Genomic DNA, 21,051 nt, shown 5'->3' with positions numbered 1-21,051 from the left:
GATATTTTGGACGTGTTTTTGTTTTGTTTTTTTAATTTCTTTTTTAGCCTGCTGCCTAAGAGTAAAATACAGAGGTGTGTTGGGCAATGGTGGCTCACATCTGTAATCCTAGTCTACCAAGTTTCTACTTTTGGGCATCTATAAATATAAGAAGCTTCCTCATCTGTACCTTTCAATGGTTAACATGTATTTTCTTAAGGTAGAGCTGTGATATGAACCAGTTCTGATTCCACAATCTTTCTCCTTTCTTTCTTTGGTACTTCTTATAATAGAAGGGGAGGAAGAGAAACATGTAGCCAGGTGTGATGGTACATACCTATAATCCTATCTCCTCGGGAGGCAGAAGCAAGAGGATTACGAGTTTGAGGTCAGAAGGTAGCAAGAGGCCCTGTCTCAAAAACAAAAGGTCTGGGAGTGTAGCTCAAGTGGGAGAGCTCTTGCCTAGTATTTGGAAAGCTCTGGGTTCAATCTGCCAAAAAAAAAAAAAAAAAAAGACATAAATACCTTAACTCATTTAATACTCATAGGCACATGAAATATATTGTCCTCATTTTATAGATGAGAAAGTGGAAGCACCAAGGGTCAATAATTTGATCAGCTTTATACAGGTAATAAATTGGTAGTCTCTTCCAAGACTTTATGTTGGCATGGCCTGTTGTCTTCACTGCCTTCTATTTTTGCCTCAGCATTTATTTGAATTTAAAACATATTCACATATGTTGCAACCTTTTTCTCAATCTATACTTCTGTTTATGTCCCTAAGCAAAAATATTTTATTACTTATTTAGTTCATATTTTTTTGAGAAAGTGTCTCACTGTGTAGCTCAGGCTGGACTCAAATTCACAATCCTCCTGCCCAGCCTCCTTGAGTATTAGGTTACAGGCATCTACCACCATGCAGCTTAGCAAAAATATTTTAAACTAGAGAAGCAAGGCTGTGCGCTGGTGACTCATGCCTATAATCCTAGCTACTTAGGATGCAGAGATAGGAGGATCTCAGTTTGAAGCCAGCCCAGGCAAATAGTTCACGAGACACAAAAAAAAGGCTAGTGGAGTGGCTCAGGTGCTAGAGCACCTGCCTAGCAAGCATGAAGCCCTGAGTTCAAACCCAGTACCACACACACATAAAAAAAAAAACAAAACCCCAAAACAAAAAAACATAGAGAAGTAAGAATAGGGTGAGGCTAAAGTGATTGTTAGTAATGTCAGTATTTTATGTTGGAAAAGAAGTTATTGCAAACATCTAATTTGTATTAGAGTAGTAAGAATTATTTTGTTTACCGTTTGTTTTTTTATTTTGGGAGGGGAATTGAAATTGTTACAGTTTCATCTCTCTACTCTTCCACCTCCCTAACATATACTTTTTTCTTTCCTTGTCTCTTTTGGAATTAAAAAGAATCCATACTTTGTTGGATCATAGATTTATTATGGTTTGTCTTTAGAAAAAAATTACTTAAATTTATAGTTTCTCTCAAGTAATAATATAGATTAAACTAATTTATAACAAATGAATTATCACATAGAACTTGATGTAGTTATCATGGATGAGACAGACGACAGCTTCAAATACTAGCCTCACACATCAACACTTCTACAATAGCATTTCACAATGTTAAAACAGAACAAATTGCATTCTGTTGTCATCCTCCTTCTTGCTGTCATCTCTTTCAAACACCGATACTAAATGTTATGGACTGTCATTACTAGATACAGACATGCACACACACCCAGACTCATTAGATTATTTATAAGCAAGTTTTGTACAGTTTTTCTGTTATTTCAGAAGTGAATTGAGTTGTCTTATTTCTTAATTATATCAAATTATCTAGTTAATGACAGTTTTCTGCTTGCTTTTTCTCTTACATCTGAAAAAATATTGACAGTTTATCTTTGGAGTCAGTTTGCCCTTCTCCAAAACAATATACTGACAAGGCATAGTTCAGCCACAAGTTAGGGTAAGAGATGCACTTGGGTCATGCAGCCTCCCAGTGCACAGATGGTGACTTTTCAGTACCATCTGTTCACTGTTTCTTCACAGCCATTTACAATTTTTCCCCGACTATCAGGGCTCAATGGAAAAAAGTATCAAGACCTAGTTTTAGAGTTCCTGGAAGTAAACTGCTGTCTTCCTCACTGTTTCCTACCATCCAATAAAGATAGCTCTTCTTTCTAAATATTCTAGTCATTATTACACGGACCCTTGCTTCAGATTTCTTGGTGCTAAGGTCTGCAATTCATAAGTAACAAGAAAATAACATCATGTTAGTCTACTGTGTATGCTTGAAAACATAATCACATAAAGCAATGTTCTTTTTCTCCCATTAACTTTGCAGGCACAACCTAATGGTTTACTTATTCCTTATGATTAAAAACTGAATCATTGGCCACTTCTCTTATAGAAGGCACCTGGTATTCTTTCCTCCTCATATTAAACAGATGTAAAGATAACAGTGGAAACTTAGCCCTGCAGCATAGTTAGGAATGCTAAAAGCTGGCAGAAACATTAGTTCCTGACCTTGGCAAATCCTTTCTAAGTTTTTCTTTGTGAGCAAGAAAAAAGGGAAGATCTTTGTTTGCTGGAGAGGAAAGAGATTCACTTTAGACTATGTAATTGTCACATTGTGATGTACAAGTAGCATTCTATTTCTACATCATAGGAGAGTTTTGACTGGTGACTAGAAGACTTAGAGAAATGACTGAATGGTGTAGTTTAACCACTGTCCTATGGATTTATTTTTAAAAAATCAAGATCTGTTAAAATGTACAAGGTAAAAAGCTTGCTTAAATATTGTGTATTTTAGAATTACTTGCTGGGGAGGTCTCTTATGTTGATTGTGCACAACTGTGAGGCTTCCCGTTTTCCTGTAGCCAGTTTTTCTCAGTCCTCATGCTACTAAGACTATGAAAATATCCTCTGTATGATCATTGGTGTGAAAGACGTTTTGCTTTAAGCTTCAGTATAACTTTGTGTCTTAAATTCTTCGCATAACATTCATATTTTAATATTGACATCTTCCTGTCTTTCTGCTGACTAGTTTTATAATCTGTGCCATCCTTTTTATTTATATTTTCAATGGAAGAATGACAGTTTTTGTTGGTTAGCATAGTCAGTGTAGATTATCATAGATGATTGTACTTTCTGGAACTCTCCAAAGTAAGTCAGTGAAACCTTAAACATATATAATAAAAATTATATGAAAACTGAGGCAGATGTCAGGAGTATTATATAGGCCTCATGAACCTCATTTTGACTCATAGTGTATCACTATCCCTAAATTGATTTGATTGCTAAAATTTAAGAAATCAGATTTTGGGGCTGGTGGAGTGGCTCAAGTGGTAGAGCGCCTGCCTGGCAAGTGTGAAGCCCTGAGTTCAAATGCGAGCACCCCTCCCAAACCCCCCAAAAAAGCCAGATTGCTTCTGTGCTCATTTTTTATATTGTACATGCTTTTAGAGTGGTCTGAGATGTTGTTTGGGTTAAATATTGGGGCTACCAGTTGCTTGGTTATATTGTTTATGTTAGGGTAATTTTCATTCTTTAAATTAGTGGACTGTCGATTGTTTAGAATCCAGCTGATTTGGTATTAGTCTTTAGATATAATTGAATGTTAAAGTTTGATGAATTAAGTATAGCAGTCATGTTATGCTCATTCTTTTCTTCTAAAATTGCTTTTAAGCATACTACTTTTCTTTACCTCTTCTGTCCAGGCTTTCATTTGTAGCACTCAAAACAGATGGATAGTTTTTAAGGAAAGATCATGTACTGGGGGAGAAGTTTCAAGGTACAATTTGTAACAATTTAACATTATACATGTGTGGGGTTTTTTTTGTTTGCTTTTTGCTTTGAGGGTTTTTTGTTTTTGCTTTAAGCATAGCATAACTCCAATGTGATTTATTTTACTGGAGAAATTCTCCTTACTATGGCCACTACTAGCTCATTTAACACCTTTATGCAAATTAAAGACAAGGCCACCCAAGTAAATGCAGTGCATGTGAGTGGTGGTACTGGATTTCAGCCCTTGCTCATCCTTGGCCAGGCTCTCTTGTGTAGCAATGACATGCATGGCACAAATGCACACTCTCAACTTTGCACTAATTTGAGTTTATTTTGAAAAGTTATAGCAAGAAAAGTTCATATTTTTAAAATTTATTAACGTTTTAAAACTAAAAATATTACAGAAGAGATAAAATAGTGTTTCCTTTGCAGAATAGTTCAGAAAACCTGATGAAAATAAAGTGTTTACTTGTATTATTTAAACATCACTATTTATTATTCTATATTTTTATATAATATCTTACATGGAACTTTATTGCCTTAATAATATCTAGCCACATATATATTCTTTAATTTTGAATTGAGAAATACTAGCTTATTTCCTATAACATTTAGAGCATTCTGATACTGTAATTAATGTGTTAGCATGTCATGCAGTTAATAGCCCAGTGCTTTGTATTAACAGTTCTTAGAAGTCTTATAATTAAACTTCTGTTTTTTTCTGCTTCCTCAGGTACTTTGGTCTGGAAAGCCATATGGTTCATCTCGAAGTATTGTAAGGAAAATTGGTACTAACTTATCTCTGATTCAATGTCCAAGAGTTCAATTTCAGGTACTATGTTTTATATATTTCAGATTTTAGTAGCAGATGGTTTAGAAGTACTTTGTTTTGTGAACCTTTTCACCTATTGATGCCACTACCAATAAAAGAGGATTAGCAACCAAAGTAAAGTCTTTCTAATTTTAGTTCTTCTGTGACGTGATTATCCAAGACCCTTAAGACATTTATCCTTTGTAAAAATACATATGTGAAGATTGAGAAGTGTATGATAAGCTAAGCAATTGTTAATTCCCAGGTGTCCTCAACAATAGGCCTTCAGGTGATTTAAGATATCACTATTGTTTTCTTTAGTGTTACACCTTCTTCTTTGCATAGCCACTTGGTTTTCCCCTAATTTGCTGTTAGATGTCTCTGTAGATGCCATAAAGTTGCTTTCTTCCATTATTGGTTTCAAATTCAGCATTAAATGAAGGACCCATTACTTTGGCAATGGCAGTATCAAAACCAGGAGAGGTAATTATAGTTCTCTGAATATGGTGCGAGTCTGACCCTGAATTAGGAGTACTTTTGAATGCTCAGGTCTTAGTAGTCTTTTCTAGCACTAAATCAGAAGAAACTCTACTCTTTGCTTAGAGATAATTACTATTTTATTTGTGCTTTTGTTCCTCGTTGTTACAGTATTAGATGTATACCATATAGCTTTGTTCTTATTTTTCAGTAATTCTCTATGACAATAATATGAAAAAAACCTTTCAATTCAACATTTCAACAAATCTCTATACCAGTTTTTAAATAATAGACTAGCATATGGAGATGTGGAAGATGTAGTCATCATTCAGAAGCTCCAAAGTGCCCCCGCATGCTTATTTGACATTGTGTCATACTCATAAATCATTCCTCCTACTAGATGGAGGTTAATGTTTGTTTAAGTTGTACAAAGTAGTTTTTGTTTTGGTTGACTAACAAGGTTGATTGCCTGTGTTCATAATCCTTTTTGCAAATTGACTGGCTTAACCTTTGTGTATCAGTACATTGACAGAGTAGGTCTTTCCAAGAAGTTATTTTTATCAAACTCTAAATTAAAAAAATAATCGAAGCAAAGAAATTTGTGGTAGTTTCAAATACAGTTTCTCTGCAGTTCATTTAGCCACAAATTACTGTTTGCTTTATTTGCCAACTTCTTTCAAATAACTTGTATTAACGAAGGCATATAACTTTTTTTCCAGTTGCTCAGGCCCATTAAAATTTCTTCTCTGGGTCTGAAGGTGTTAGCTCAGTGGTGCAATACTTTCCTAACATTATGTTCCTAATGTTATGTTTTATTATTTTCCTAAACAAAATGTTTTTGGTTTTTGTGTTTTTTTTTTTTTTTTTTTTTTTTTTTGCAGTTCTGGGGATTGAACTCAGGGCTTTGTGTGTGCTAGGCAAGCATTTTGCCACCAGAATACATACCCCCCAACTCTCTGAGGAATGTTTTCTTTAAAGCAATATGTTTATTGCCAACTGTAAAAGTAATCATGAAAGTGCTTCTGAGCTGTGTTTTTATGAATTTTAAATTGTATGAATTACAGATTACTTAAAAAACTTAAGGGACATACATACAGAGCCATCATGAATACTAATAGATAATTAAGAATAACCTGGGTTGGAGTCTTGGCAGGATGTTACAATAGTTTGAATTGCAACTCTATAACTGACCCTGGGTCATTCAACTTAGACTACCTTTTGTCTCAAGAATTCCTATTTTGGCCTGTTTTCTTGGATGAGTGGTTGCTAGAATTGGTAGTGTGAGGGAATGTTCTATAAACAAAAACCAACGAATGAGATTTATACTAAAGTTCACCTACCATGACTGAATCTGGAAGTAAAAGGGTCACTCGTTATGGCCACTGTTTATTTAACAAATAAAGTTGAAATCTGAATCTTCTATTGGGTGCTAATGTTCATTTGGGAAATATTAAATAAGTAAATGTGCTAATAAATGCATAATTCTACCTTGTAATAAAATGAGAGATAGGAAAGTGAGATAGAGCATGAGGGAGAGGAATAGCAGTGGTAAGGGAGGTGACAAGTAAGGATTAGAAAGGAGTTGAGAAGGAAGGAGACTGGGGAGTATTGTGTACAGAGAATAGCTTGTGCAGAGGTTCCAAGGCAAGAGAGTTTTGAGAAATGGTAAGGGAATTGTTGAGGTGGGAGATTTGTTAGTGTGGCATAGTGATCTCTGATGTTGACTACCTAAAGATAAGTACTAGTTTTAAAAATATTTAAATATTAATATTAAAACAACTGGTGAACTTAATTCTGTTTTTTCAGTTGCTGTTTAATCTGGAATATATGAGGATGTGATGTCATGCTATACGTGATGTCCATTTCTTAGTATTTTTAGCTATAAAATGGCCCTTAGAGATAACTGAATTTAGCTACAAGTATTATGTCTTATAAATTTGGCAGCATGGAATATAATTTAAAGACTAACTTGGTAACTAAAAAATGTTTATGGCCATTTTAGTAATGTTCAGTAATTTCTCAAAGACTTGTTTCAACCTGGGGATGCTATTACCTGCTCTCCAAGGTTATTTTTCAGAGGTATACACATTTTCCTCTTCCTTGCCTCTCTGGTCTCTTACCTTCCCCCTTTCCTAACCCTTCCCCCATTCAGATGTGTCATGTGGAGACATTTTTAATAAATAATCAACTAAAAAATAGTGATCACACCAGAGATCTATTTACACCATGGTGAATATAGTTAATAACAATGTACTACTGTATTTTGAAGACCTATGAGTAGATTTTAAGTGTTCTCACCATAAAAAATAGGTATGTGAGATAAATATATTATTTAGCTCAGGTGAACTGTATACAATGTATACATGTTTCAAAACAATGTTTTACATGATAAATACGCAGTTTTATCAGTTAGAAAATTAAAGCATCTATTTACTTATTTAGCAGTATTGGGGTCAAACCCAGGCCCTTGTGCTTGCTAGGAAACTCTACCACTGAGCTACAACGTATCACCAAAACAAAATTTTAAAAAAGAGCTCACATCATCTGAAAACATTGATAGCTGAGTCTAGGCTACAATATTTCACTAAGTAGTCCATCTTCCAGGCTGATGTTCTTTACACAGGTATCACTTGGCTGGTTGGTGTGACAATGTATCATTATGTTAAAATATAGCAATTCTACTTTCAGTTTTTCTGTCAGTGGTAGGAATTGGTAGAAAAAGAGAAATAATTAGCCAATTAGCCAGGCATGGTGACACACACCTATAATCTTCTCTCATCTCTCTTCAGAGGTGGAGGCAGGAGGATCTCAAGGCCAAACTAGGCTACATAGCAAGTCCAAGCCCAATCTGAGCTACATAGGTAGATCCTGTCTCAAAAAACCAAGGTCTGGGAATGTAGCTCAGAGTACAGTGCTTACCTAGCATGCATAAGACCCTGTATTCAATCGCCAGAAGATCCCCCCAGAAAGAGGAATAATTAAGTCCTATGTAGATGAAAAGAGATAACTGTTTTATGATGCTGCTTTTTAAGGATACATGTCTTGTATTTGGCTATAAACAAAGGGTAGTTAAAGAGGCTGAGTTCATTTACTATTATACACCTCTTGGCAGAAAATTCCAGCTCCCTAGTAGCAGCGTGTTTATTTTATGAAAAAAATACATACACACACACACACACACACACTCTCTCTCTCTGTCTCACACACACTCTCACACTCAGGACCTCATGTTTTCTAGGCAAGCACTAGTGTTTTTTTCAGTTTGGGTATCTTGCTTTTGCCAGGGATGGCCTCTGACTGTGATCCTCCTGTCTGCCTCCTGAGTAGCTGGGATTATAGGCATGAACAACCACATCCAATCCTCTTCTAATTGTCTTTTATCCTCTTCTAATTGTTTTTTATTCTAAGTATTTCAGTTTTTGTACATTTGTACAGTTGGCCCTCTGTAAACATGGGTTATACATCAGCCAACCAAGGTTCAAAAATATTTGAAAACAGTGACATCTGTACTAAACATACACACATTTTTTCTTGTCATTTCCTAAATAACAGTATAATCACTGCTAGATAGCATTTATTTTGTATTAGGTATTACAAGTAACCTAGAGATGATTTAAAGTATGTGAGAGGATGTATACAAGGTTATATGCAAATATTGTGTACCATTTTCTAACAAGAGACTTGAACACCATGGATTTTGGTATGAGTAGAAACAGCAGGTATCCTGGGAACCAGTCCCTCACGAATATTGAGAAATCACTGTATTTTATTTGTAAACATTTTATTAAATGAGTCCTTGGCATAGGTTTACTTTGTCAGAATATTTTAAATAAACTCAAGTTGCTATAGATTCCTAAAATATTGTTGAATTTTGCATCATTTAAATTTTTTCAAATATTAAAGTGAACTTCTTAAAACAGTACTACTTTAAATTTTCTGTTTCTACTTTTTTGTCTTTTCTACTAATAGTAGCTATAACAGGACAGGACCTTGCTAAGAACTGTCAGTAAGTCGCCCTTTTTTTTCCAGACTTCTCATCTCTCACTCATGCATGTCAGTAATGGTGTCTAAATCATACTTCAAGAGCTCTTGCCCTTGTTCTCCTTTGCCAGTGTTTACTTGAACTTGTATTTTCCTAAGTGAATTGTCCTTCCCATTGCGTGTCTGTGCCACCCAGTAAGTGTTTACCTCAGCAACATTTGAAATGACCTTTATAAACTGTTTTTTGGTCAGTTTTATTTTGTGTTTTGAATGAGTCTGACTTAAATTGCAAAACAAGTTTGTTTGGTGGGGGAGGATGTCAAGTAGAAATGGTACAGACAGATCTTGACAGCACCATTGCCATTTTCATCTCATTGAGCACATGCTGTATACATGGTATTGTTTCTTAGCATAATTAATGTTCAAATAAGATTATAGGCTAAGTCCTTGGAGTAGTTTGTTCATGTTTTTAGTTTGTGAAAAAAGCAACATTTCATGGTTAACATTGGAGTATACATACAAAAATTGAGAAATATGTTTGATTTTGAGTCCTCATTTAAGAAACTCTGAAAATGATTTATTTATCTTTGAGCATGTATTCTTAAAGTAGTACTTTGTTTCTTTTTATGAATGTTTTGGAAGAGGCAGCAATTTCCATAACTGTATGGGAAAGTAAGAAATCTTAAACTCAAAGTTGGATTTTGTCTCATTTATGCCTCATTTCCTACCAACCAGAAACTGTTTGGGATACAATTTTAGTTTTTAAACAGGGGTTATTATCAGACTGATCATAAAAAACTAGCACCTATTCAGGTTTTAATATTTTCAGGGGGTGGGGGATGCTGGGGATTAGACCTAGGTCCTCCAGCATACTGAACAAGCATGCCTCCAACTCCCAGGTTTTTATCTTATAACTTCTCTCACTTGTATAAAACAGCTGTTAAATACCATCTCTTCTAGGAGCTTCCACAGGGTATAGGGACATTCCTGCTAAAGGATCTGCACAAAACCCACCTAGAATCTCCATTACATTAGTACAGGATGATCAAGATACCATTCAGTTTCCAGTAATGGGTAGGAGATTCGATGTGATGCCCCATTACTTAAGTTGTATGAGATACCCATTTTCTGAATACCTGTTTGGATATTGACTTGTTTGGATCAGTTTCTGAAATACATGGAGAAAAGTACAAAAATCCTCCTTTTGATCTTTGTTTGCTAACATGCCTCTCCTTTCCTCTCCTGTCTTTTCCCTACTTTCCTTCTCCTCCCTTCCCCTCTTTCTTTTTTTGTAGTACTAGAGTTTGAACTCAGGACCTCATGCTTGCTAGGCAGAAGCTCTACCACTTGAACCATGCCACTCAGCCCTTTTTGCTTTGGTTATTTTTTGAGATGGGGTCTTGCATATATCCCCAGGCTGGCCTAGACTGTGATCCTCCTATTTGTGCTTCCCCGAGTACCTGATGACAGGCACATGCCACCTACCCAGCTTGTATTGATTAAGATGGGGTCTCCTGAATTTTCTGCCCAAGATGACCTCGAACCACAATCCTCCTGGTCTCTTCCCAAGTAACTAGGATTATAGGTTTGAGTCACTGCTCCTGGCCCCAGTATAACTTTTCTGATAAATAAGTCAATGAGTAAATTTCCTTTGACCTTTTACACTTTTTCTTCAATTAAAAAATGAGGGTTTTTTTTTTTTGGTTGTTTAAACCTCAGTCTTTTAGGAAATATATTAAGTCGATTTTATTTAAAAACTGAGTTTTTGTTTTCTTTGTAGTATAGGGGTTTGTACTTAGGGCCTCAAGTTTGCTACACAGGTGCTTTATTATTTGTTTCCCAGGCATTTTTTTGCTTTGTTTTTTTTGGATAGGGTCTCATATTTTTGCCTGGGACCTGTCTCAGACCACCATTATCCTACCTATGTCTCCCTCATAGCTGGGATCATAGACATGTATCATCACACCTGGCTTATTGGTTGAGATTGGCTTTTGATAACTTTCTGCTCAGGCTGCCTTCAAACTGTGACCATCTCAATCTCTACCTTCTAAGTAGCTGGGATTACAGGCATATCCCACCAACTTCAGCCTGAAAAATTGTTATTCTTTGACCTTCTGACTCTGAGGCATTATAGGCGTAACACAACCTAAGTTTAAGTCAATTAAATTTTCCTTCGTTTCTGAGATAAATTTCAGAATATGCTTGCTTTTTCTTTGTTGTATTTATTTCAAAACATTCTTTCCTTTATCCATCGGTTTAAATTTTGCTAGAGAATTCATTTGCCCTTTGTCTTTAATACTCAGTTAAAGATCAAGAGATTTAAGGATTTTTTAAAAATATTTTTTAGCATTGTAACAATATACCTATGTAATGGAACATCTTATAGCAAACTGCTTGATAGGACTCCAACAACAGTTGAATTCATATCAAGCCCTCTCATGAGTGGGCCCTCTCATGGAGCTACTACAGTGAAGCAGTTAGAACCACCTGTGTTGGTAACACCAGGCCCATGAGATCTTTTAAGGTGTTATTCTAGCATTTTGTTGCCAGATGAAGGATTTTCCCTGTTTGTAACTTACAGCTTACCAGCCATGCAACAGAATGGGGTCCCAACCACCCAGGAGAAGAAACAGTGGTATCTTTTGCTGATGTCAGATGGGTAGCCACAGAAGAAGGAGCATGTTCAACAAGACTAAGGTTAGTTTGGAGAGCTAAGATGCAGTGTTCGTTATTTTACAAGGATGATACATTTGAATACCTACCTTTAATAGCCTGATTTGATCTGTACTAACAGTTTTTCTTGAACAGTCTTCTTTTTTGTTCATTTTTAATATTTTAATATTCAGCTTATTAAATCACAGAATTCTCTGCCATTCAGAAGGTTACATTCTAGTGTGAAACTCAGAAAGAACTATCATAAATATGTTTAGGTAAGAACAGTAATTGTAATGGCCTCATGGAGGGAGAGGGTCTGAGTCATAGAGAAGTTGCATACTTAGAGGATGTTTCCTAAAAGTTGTGAGTCAAGATGGGTTGAGAATCAAAGGAAACAAAATTATAAGAGTTAGGGAGGTGCTTCCATTTATTTGAAAGCCTGAATAAAATGTTGATTATATATTCAGTCTTAAAATTATTCAGTGTATACTTTTTTTTTTTTTTTTTTTGATGAGACTGGAGTTTGAACTAAGGGCTTCACATTTGCAAAGCAGGTACTCTACCAACCTGAGCCATACCTCCCCCCATTTGCCCTTGTTATTTTGGAGCTGGGGTCTCCCAGTCTCAATGTCCCAAGTAGCTAGGTGCTTGGCTACTTTTTTTTTTTTGTGGTACTGGGGTTTGAACTTAGAGCCTCACCCTTGCAAGGTAGGTATTCTACCACTCGATCTGCTCCACTAGCCCTCGGCTACTCTTTGCTCTTAATAGACATCAGAAATAAGGTACAGTTCTGGTGTTCTAGGAATACTTGATGTGCCAGAGGAGATTAAAAAGGAAGTTAGTATTTACTGATAAGTGTAAAGTCTACTAGCAGCAATTACAGAAGGCCACTGTCAGGTGAGAGAGGTTCATCAAGGCTTCTCAGGGGAGAGGATGCTGGAGCTGAGTGATCAGTAGACAAGTAAATGTGAAGGCTGTTCCAGGGAGAGTGAAGAAGTTGTTTAAAGATAAAATCACGAGACTTTGAACTTTGAAATGGTCAGTGGATCTAAAAAACCCTTTGTGCTTATATAAGTTGTGCCCCAAAAGTGGCTTCCCTTGACACTAACATTGAAAAAAATAAGAAAGAGGGCAAAAAGGGAAACCCTATCTAAAAACCTAAAAGCAAAAAGAGTTGGAGGTTTGGTTCAGTGATAGAATGCTTGTCTAACAAGTGCAAGGCCCTAAGTTTTAAACTCTCAGTACCACCAAAAAATAAATAAGAAAGATCCTCTATGTGTCTTAAACAGGATTCTGTGGTCTAGCCTTTGATTTTGGTACTTTGGTGCCAAAATCAAATAAAAAATGTAGAAATCTTGGCCACAGAAGTTGGTATGGTAGATAGATGACTTTAAGAAACATCACACTTTGGTTATTTGTCTTCTGCTTTGAGGGCATCCATCCTAGATGTCTCTTTTTATTGTTTTTGAATTTGTTTTTGTTTCTTTAAAAACAAAAGGATAAGATTCACCTGTCAGAGTTATAGGGAGATAGGGAAAGTTAATTCTTTTAACACTGCTTTCTGCTCATATTCATTAGTTTTCTCTTGCAGTTTATCTTGGCTAGAAGATAGTTTAAAGGAAGTCAGTTCAAATATGCTTTGCAGTTGATATCTTAATCCAGTGTGTTAGATTATCTTGTTCTAATTCTGGATGTTAAGGAGTAAATCTTCGTGGAGTTAGAAGATTGGTTTACTTGAATGATAATACTTAAAACAAACTTGTGAGGATTTAATACTTTTGAATCTCATAATTTCTAGGAGGATGTTACGTGGTGATATAGTGTGCCAAAGTGATGACTAGTTTTTAAATAAATAACACTGTTAAATCATTTTTTGTTTACTAGTACTAAAGGTTCTGGTACCCCAAATTTACTTCCTGTATATAGATTGCATGAAACGTGCATAAAATGAAAACAAACCATCATCCTCATTTTCATTTCCAGATGTAGATGTGAACATATTCATTCTTTCAGGTAGGTTTTGATAATAAGCAAAGCAGAATTCTTCTTTTGTTGAAAAGGGAAGACAGTAAGGGTAGAGATGCATCTTTGTGCATAGGTTCTGTTTCCTTCTTCTCTTAATTCCACTTCCCTCATTTGTCACCTCCACGTGTCTCTCATGCCCAGTGCCCATGGCAATGGCATCTGTACCCTCTCTGTCCCTAGGACACTGCTTCCTCTAAACTCACGCTCAGTTAGTACTACTCTGCCTTCTTTTCCATTACGGTTTTGAGCAAGTGTTCTATTTCAATGCCACATTTACTTGAAATTTTTGTATTTTGCCCAGATCTGTTTGTGAGGCTAGAATTCTTTCACTCCCATTATCCTACCTACCAGCACTTTCCCCAGCTCCCTCAAGAAGTAATTTTTAAAAATCATTATTATTCAGTTTTACTTACAACAAAACATTACTGGGTTGAAGATAAGGCTCAAGCAGTAGAGTACCTGCTTTGTAAGTTCCAAGCCCTGAGTTCAGCCCCAGTTCCAACACAACAAAAACATTACCAAGAGTATATTTGAAGGAACATAGTAAAGAATGTTTTATATTATGCTGATAGTAAACATAATTGCCCTATCATAGAGTAAATAGAAATCACACTATTTGGCAAGGTACATCAACAGAACCATAGTACAACTTTTTCAACTTCTAATGTCTAATTAAAATTATTTTATTTGCAGATTAATTAGAACACATGCATCTGATCAATAAATTCTATACCATAATCTTTCAAACAGCATATTGATACATATAATCAGAGTATTGGTACTGTTCCTTACGGAAGGTTTTACCTATGTTCATTCTTCATTTGCCTTTTAAAGAAGTTGCATCATCTGTTTCTTCCCAGTGTCAGGCTAAGAAAGAAAGCAGTAATTGAAGCTTTGCAATCCAAACATTTCCCTATCCAAATATTTCCCTATCCCACAAATATTCCAGTTTAAATAAAGATGGCTGCTAGGTGTGCTAAGCTAGAAAAGAAGATTTTTTTCCAAATTTTTTGTTTAAAAATATTATCGGTAAAAATCAACTTGTAAATGTAACAACTTGCAATTTAATTAACAGGACATAAATAAAATTAGATTTAAGAAAAACACTTGAATTCGGTTCTTAAGGCCAAAAGCTTCTAAGAGTTCAAGAATTCTCCTATTAAAAAGAAAGTAAACGAAGAGTTATATAGCTCTCAAGCAAAAATAAAATACTAATATCTAGTTAAAAGGAAAACTAAATAGAATTTAATATTGTTGAATGTCCTAATAGTTAGGATTGCATTTGTCTGTAACAGAGAAGGTCATAAGAATGGTATCTTAAACAAGGTGAAAATTTGTTTTTCTTTCACGGTAATTTATTTCTCTCTCAAATCAAAGACATAAAAGGTAGATGGTCTGGAGCTAATAGTGATTCTTGCAGTGTCATTACAGACCCAGCCAGGCTCTCATCACTCTAAAAACACCATCTCCTCTCAAGACAGATCTCAGCAAGAAGAGAAGGGTCTGAGGCATAAGATGAAAGGGCTTTCTCACGGATCCACTTCCCTTTAAGTGTCCCTGGTAGATGATACTCCAAAATCCTGCCTGCAGTTTTGTTAGCCTAGTTCAGTCACATGTCCATACAAAACTAAAAGAGAAACTGGGAATAATAGCTCAGCACAGTGCTGCCCTGAAATAAAGTTTTCCTTCTTTATTTCTATTTGTTATTTTTTGGGTTTTGGTGATGATTTTTACTAAGCAGAAAGGGAGAATGCCTATCGGATTAAGCAACTTGTGATCTCTGTCTCAGCATACACTGTGCACTGGTGTGAGCCTTGATTAACATCCTTCTACACCCCAGCTAGGCGTTACTCTAATTTTGTAACTGTGGCCCCTTGGTGGGGCTAATCACAGAGACTTTTCGGTTAAGGATCGTGACTGCTGGAAATTGAGCAGAATTTCATGAGGGGTGTATATGAGCTGGAAAATCAACTTTTTAAAGGAATTTGTGATTTCAAAAAAAAAAAGTTGGGTACAATGTTAAAGTTGATTTAGAGTAAGGAGAATTCTCAGAAGTCAGTTACAGGTTCTTTTCTTTAAACCTCCAAGTCAGGGCACTCCTTTGCTCCACTCCTATGCAGTCTTGAGCATGCCAAAGAGAGCATTCCCGGGCTCAGCATTCCCAGCATAAAGAAGCCTGAAGCAATGAAAAACTAATGGTTAGTCTTTGACCAGAAAGATTTCTTGTTTATATGTATTCTCTCCCCGCCCCACCCCACAGGAGTGGGGATTGAACTCAGGGCCTTGTACTTGCTAGGCAGTTCTCTACCACTTGAGTTGCATCTCTCAGCCCTATAATGTATTCTTAGTTCAAAAAATGTAAAGTTTTTAAACCAGGGCTAAATAACACTTCTATATCTTTCATTGACAAACAGCAATGTTGATAGCCTAAAAAACTATAAATCTCAACTACGGTATTGGCTGTTGTACATAGTAAGTAGTATGTGACATTAACCCTGTGTACTCAGATGTAAAATAATACCTGCATTCTGGGATTCAAGTTAAATGTGGTGGAGAGGAAAGCTTCAGCCCTGTGTCTGACAGCAGAGGTTGCATTCAGTGTTTGTTAGTTCCTTTTCTCTTCAGCTTTCAAACACAGGAGGCTTTCCCCAAATATTGCAGCACTAGGCCTTTGGTTCCCATTCCCAAGATAGTCTTGTCTGGGGCTGGGCACTATAATTACTTCCTGTAACTGAATGAAGGATTATTTTGGTATTATAGAGTTCTCAGAATTTAGGGAACAGTTTTCTGAGTCTACAGAATTTTATAAGGTGGATATAAGGGAGAAGTGAGACTAGGACTGTTATTTAAAGGGAAAGAATTTAAAATAAAAAAGAGCCTAAGGAAAAGATGCAGACTGGGAAAACTTGTAGAAAATAAAAGGAAATGGATAAGAATATATACTCTGACAGATGAAAAGAAATCTGAATTTTAGTCTCAACCCCAAGACTTCCATTTAGAAATACTGGATCATGCACATTAAAAAAAGGTTTTACATCCAAGTGAAAATGAGACCATTTATGTACTTACTACATGGGTTCAATTGTAATTTTTCTCCTTTTCAGTTCCTGGGACTGTATTTTGCCTACATTGTCACTATATGTTTTGCAGTTCGATGTGCTCCATCACACATGGGAAACACTGAATTGAAATGCAGAAGCTAAGACCCTTGGGAAGGCCTAAGGAATTCTGATTTGTTTTTTCTGCCAATTATAATAATTAGGTTATCATTTTGAAAAACACTGAAAAATTTCTTTGCTTGAATAGCAAAGACAAAAAAAACTAGCAAAAATTTTGCTGGGATCTGTGATGCCTTTTGATAGTGTTGGTTTGTACATATTCTATGTTCTATAGAGAGGAAGTATGATGGCAGTATGAACCCTATGTGTTGTATGTAGCTTCATAAGGTGGGAAGTTATTTGCTGTTTTAACACTTATGTGAGAGGATTTACATAAGATCAGCCTGGAAAGTGGTTTGTGAGTGTTAGGCTCTGATACTCTGGCTCTGATACTCTGTTAAAAGAGTAGCGAGGTTCTCTTATATCCCCTTACAAAGCCTGCAACAGCCACCATTATTATGTCTTTCTTGCAGGACAGAGGTTGGGTCAGAGCTACCCCATAAGGATCACCTTCCTTTTTTTGAGGAGTCCCCAAGCAGGCAGATTTCCTTACCAAATTTGTCTCAAGAAGAGCCTCCACTGAAGACTACAGCACTGGCTAATGAAGAAGCACTGCAGAAGATCTGTGCACTTGAAAATGAACTTGCTGCTCTCAGAGCTCAGATAGCCAAAATTGTGACCCTGCAAGAGCAACAAAATGTCATCGCAGGTCTGTAAATCCTACATGTATTTTAACTGGAAATTAGCAGAAAGCCACTTAATTTATGATTCACTAGTAATATCTCTTGAGTTTATCAAAAACCAAGTACTAGTCCTCTGCCTGCTGTATTGTAGAACCCCGTCAAGTTTAGAGGTGTCGTGTGCTTGTTTTGAATAATCTTGATGCTGTCAGAAAGGATGACTAGAAATTTTATTTTAAAAACATTGAAATTCATGTATTTGAATTGCTACTGTTGTGAATGCTTTCCTAATGAAAAACTTAGCTGTCTAATGATGCCACCTCTGTCTGACATAAGGGCATGCATGGCTTTCTGTCTAGAGAAAGGAGCCTGGGGTTCTGGGTGGGACTTGAGCCAAGGGCTATTTACTACCTGCATGTCCTGAGGTAAGCATTTGACCTTCACTTCTGACCTGCTCTAAAATGGGCATAGTACCTAGGTTGCAAGTTCCTCTGTGAGTAAATATGGGAAGTATATAAAATGACTTTAGCACACAGTAGCTGCTTAATGGTTGTTGCTTTTCCTCTTGCACAGAGTAGAAAATGAATTCAGTTCTTCTGATCTAATACTGTTGCTTTAATTAGTGTGACATCGTTTCTTCTATGAAGAAGAAACCACAGTCTTAAAATCCTAGCCTGCTAACCTGTTGGCAAGTAGTGGTGGTTTTTCCTGTTATTCCCAAATCCAGTGAGCTCTGTTGACAGGATAAGGACAATTTGTTACCCTTAATCTGAGCCTCTTAGCTTGCGCCACATGCAGCTTGGTCATGACAGTAAAGGCGCGCTGGGCATCAGGTGCTGGAGGGGTGAGGGGTGCTCCTTCTGTACACTTTGTACAAGTGGAGTCCACCTTTTTCTTCTGTTAATATTAAATTCCTGTTTTCTTTTGTTTTACCTCCCTCTTCTGGCATACTAAGAAAACTACTGCAAATAATATGATAATTTTACAGTGTTATAGTCTGAATCTTTTGAGTAAAACTCTCCTGCATTAGTGTGGTTTCTCCTCTACTCTCATCAGTACAGTTCATCCAGTACAGAAGTGTCTGTCAACTATGCAGAAAGATTAATTTTAGGTATTTTATAACTTCTTTAACTCTTAATGATTTTTTGTTTTGAAATTTAAGATTTACACTTTTTTCTTCCACAGTTTGTTCAACAGTAACTCTAAAAATTTCCTCCTAGAAATATTCCAGTCAATGCGAGCTCTTAGTGCAACATCTTCTATGAAAGTACACTTTAAATGAACCACAAATGTATCAGTTTTTTTCTGATAATTGTACTAAATTGTCAAACTGTATGGAAGATAAAGTTGTTCATGTGCTACAAATTGCTTTATATTTTTGCTTAAAGTGGTTACGCAGTGTGCCACAAATTTGAGCTTTTGATGTTACAAAAACACCCTTGTTAAGTTAAATGGAACTTTTCCATCTGGTGAATTTGGATTCATTGGTACAGTAGCTCAGATTCAGACATTTCTCATGAAGTAACTAAGAATCTTACATAACTAACATTCTTTTTAAAGGATGTTTTTCGAAATACAAAAGCCCCTAACATAATTTTGCTTTAAAAAACTGGTATTTTCTTTGCCTATTAACAACAGGATTAAATTTGCTTCTTCTCATTTCTTTTATGGGTGACTTAGATTCTACCACATCTGTTACTGCAGTACCACCTCCTCCACCACCTCCACCCCCACCCCCACCACCCCCTCCACCAGGACTCCACCAAACTATGTCTGCTATCGATCTGATTAAAGAGCGAAGAGAGCAAAAAGCCCATGCTGGAAAGACTTTGACCAAGAACAACCCAAAGAAACCTGACATGCCAAATATGCTAGAGATCCTTAAAGATATGAACAGTGTAAAACTTCGATCTGTCAAGAGGTGAGGATACACTTACCTTCTTTCTTACTACCATATTTATGTCTTATAAAACCAAGCTACTAGGCTTCTCAGGAAATTTTATTTATAATATGACTAATATGAAGTTAAGTTTTTCATTAAAAAAAGGTAGGCCTCAGCAGTTCCTCCTGTCCATTGTAGCTAAGATATTTGCAAAGTAAACTGATCCTTTCTAGATGATTTTTTTAAGCTTTCCTGTTTCATTTAAGTATCATCACCTTTTCATGAAGTCTTTGTTGTGACTGTTTGATCATCCATGCAGTAAAGGTGTATACTATGTACCCACTCAGGTAGTTACTAGACACACATGGAGCACAGAGTGCTCTGGAGTTGCACCAGTGGCTCTTTATTGGTTGAGTCAAGTCTAGGTTTCCATCTCACTGCTAACAATGCTTGTCAGTGTCGTGATGGAGTGACCACAATGCTAGAGAAGCACTGTCAGCTCTGAATACATCTGAGGGATGCCAGCATATTGACTGCCCCTTGGTTTCTGCTGACTTTTCAAAGGTCGGAGCAAGATGTAAAGCCTAAGCCAGTTGATGCTACTGACCCTGCTGCTCTTATAGCAGAGGCTCTGAAAAAGAAGTTCGCTTACCGGTATCGAAGCAATAGCCAAGGTGAAGTTGAAAAAGGAGTTCCAAAGTCTGAATCAGCGGCTACCTCAGAGACAGCATTGGTGAGACACTTTCTGGTTAAGTGGTAATTTGCTCCACGTCAAAGCCCCTACATTTGCAAGACATCCAACTGTGTCCTCTGCAGGATTCAGTGGGATGTGACAAAGAATTCATTCCCTACCTAGAAGTAGATTGCAGCTAGCTGGGAAAAGTGACATCTTTGTGTAGCATTTGTACTTGTATATTTCTCACTATAAAAGTAATAGGTATTCATTTAAAATTTTAAAACTTACAGAAGAGCATAAAGAAAAAAGCAAAAGTTAATCTCAAATCTCACTGCTTAGCAATCTCCTATATTAAGTTTTCCATGTGGAGCTATATTTGTATTTAAGCCTAATAAGCTGAAATTAAGTATAATAAAAATTTTATTATAGAGCAGTTTATATGTTATGATAGAGAAACTCAAAGCAAGCTCATTTTCTCTCAGGACACCCTGTGAAAGCCTTCTGAAGAGGGTGAGATCTGATGTGGGCCTTGAATATGTGTCCTTTGTTTCACAGCAGCTCAGACATTAATGTCTACATTCCCTTTGATCATGTTACTGTCATGGGGACATGCTTATGTATTCCAGAGAGGCAGATATCAAATTATAGTGTACATGAAGCTCTTTAGACATTGCAAGGGGAATTTGTGTTTCCTCTTCCACTGAGAACTAAAATGGGACTAAACTAGGGTATTGTTAAGATGATCATAGTTTTCTTTTCTAGGAGGAAATTTGGGTGCCTCTTTGTCCTTCATTCTGTTTATAACAGGGTGTTTCTTCATAAAGATTTTAATATTACCAGTAGCTGCTGGTTTTTCAAGCAGAATATACCCAGGCCTCTCCTGTTTTCTGAAAGGGGACATATCATTACTGTTACAGGAACAAGTATCTAT

The 21,051-nt window shown here is 36.3% G+C and overlaps 1 protein-coding gene across 2 annotated transcripts in view; it reads left to right on the top strand.

The window, feature by feature from the left end:
* Mtfr1 (mitochondrial fission regulator 1) overlaps window positions 1-21,051 on the top strand; it is a 40,852-nt gene that overhangs the window by 17,844 nt on the left and 1,957 nt on the right. The window contains exons 2-7 of one of the 2 annotated variants that reach the window (XM_020167509.2): window positions 3,709-3,782; window positions 4,509-4,607; window positions 11,626-11,741; window positions 17,356-17,591; window positions 19,243-19,483; window positions 20,009-20,177. In XM_020167509.2, coding sequence (XP_020023098.1) covers window positions 3,759-3,782; window positions 4,509-4,607; window positions 11,626-11,741; window positions 17,356-17,591; window positions 19,243-19,483; window positions 20,009-20,177 — 885 coding nt within the window. In that variant the 5' untranslated portion in view covers window positions 3,709-3,758. The remainder of the gene's footprint in view (window positions 1-3,708; window positions 3,783-4,508; window positions 4,608-11,625; window positions 11,742-17,355; window positions 17,592-19,242; window positions 19,484-20,008; window positions 20,178-21,051) is intronic. The other variant, XM_020167507.2, reaches the window with a different exon arrangement.

Source organism: Castor canadensis, chromosome 3 (assembly GCF_047511655.1).
Source record: "Castor canadensis chromosome 3, mCasCan1.hap1v2, whole genome shotgun sequence".
Lineage (NCBI taxonomy): Eukaryota > Metazoa > Chordata > Mammalia > Rodentia > Castoridae > Castor > Castor canadensis.
The sequence above is the reverse complement of the archived record's forward strand: the minus strand, read 5'-3'. Positions and strand labels throughout refer to the sequence as shown.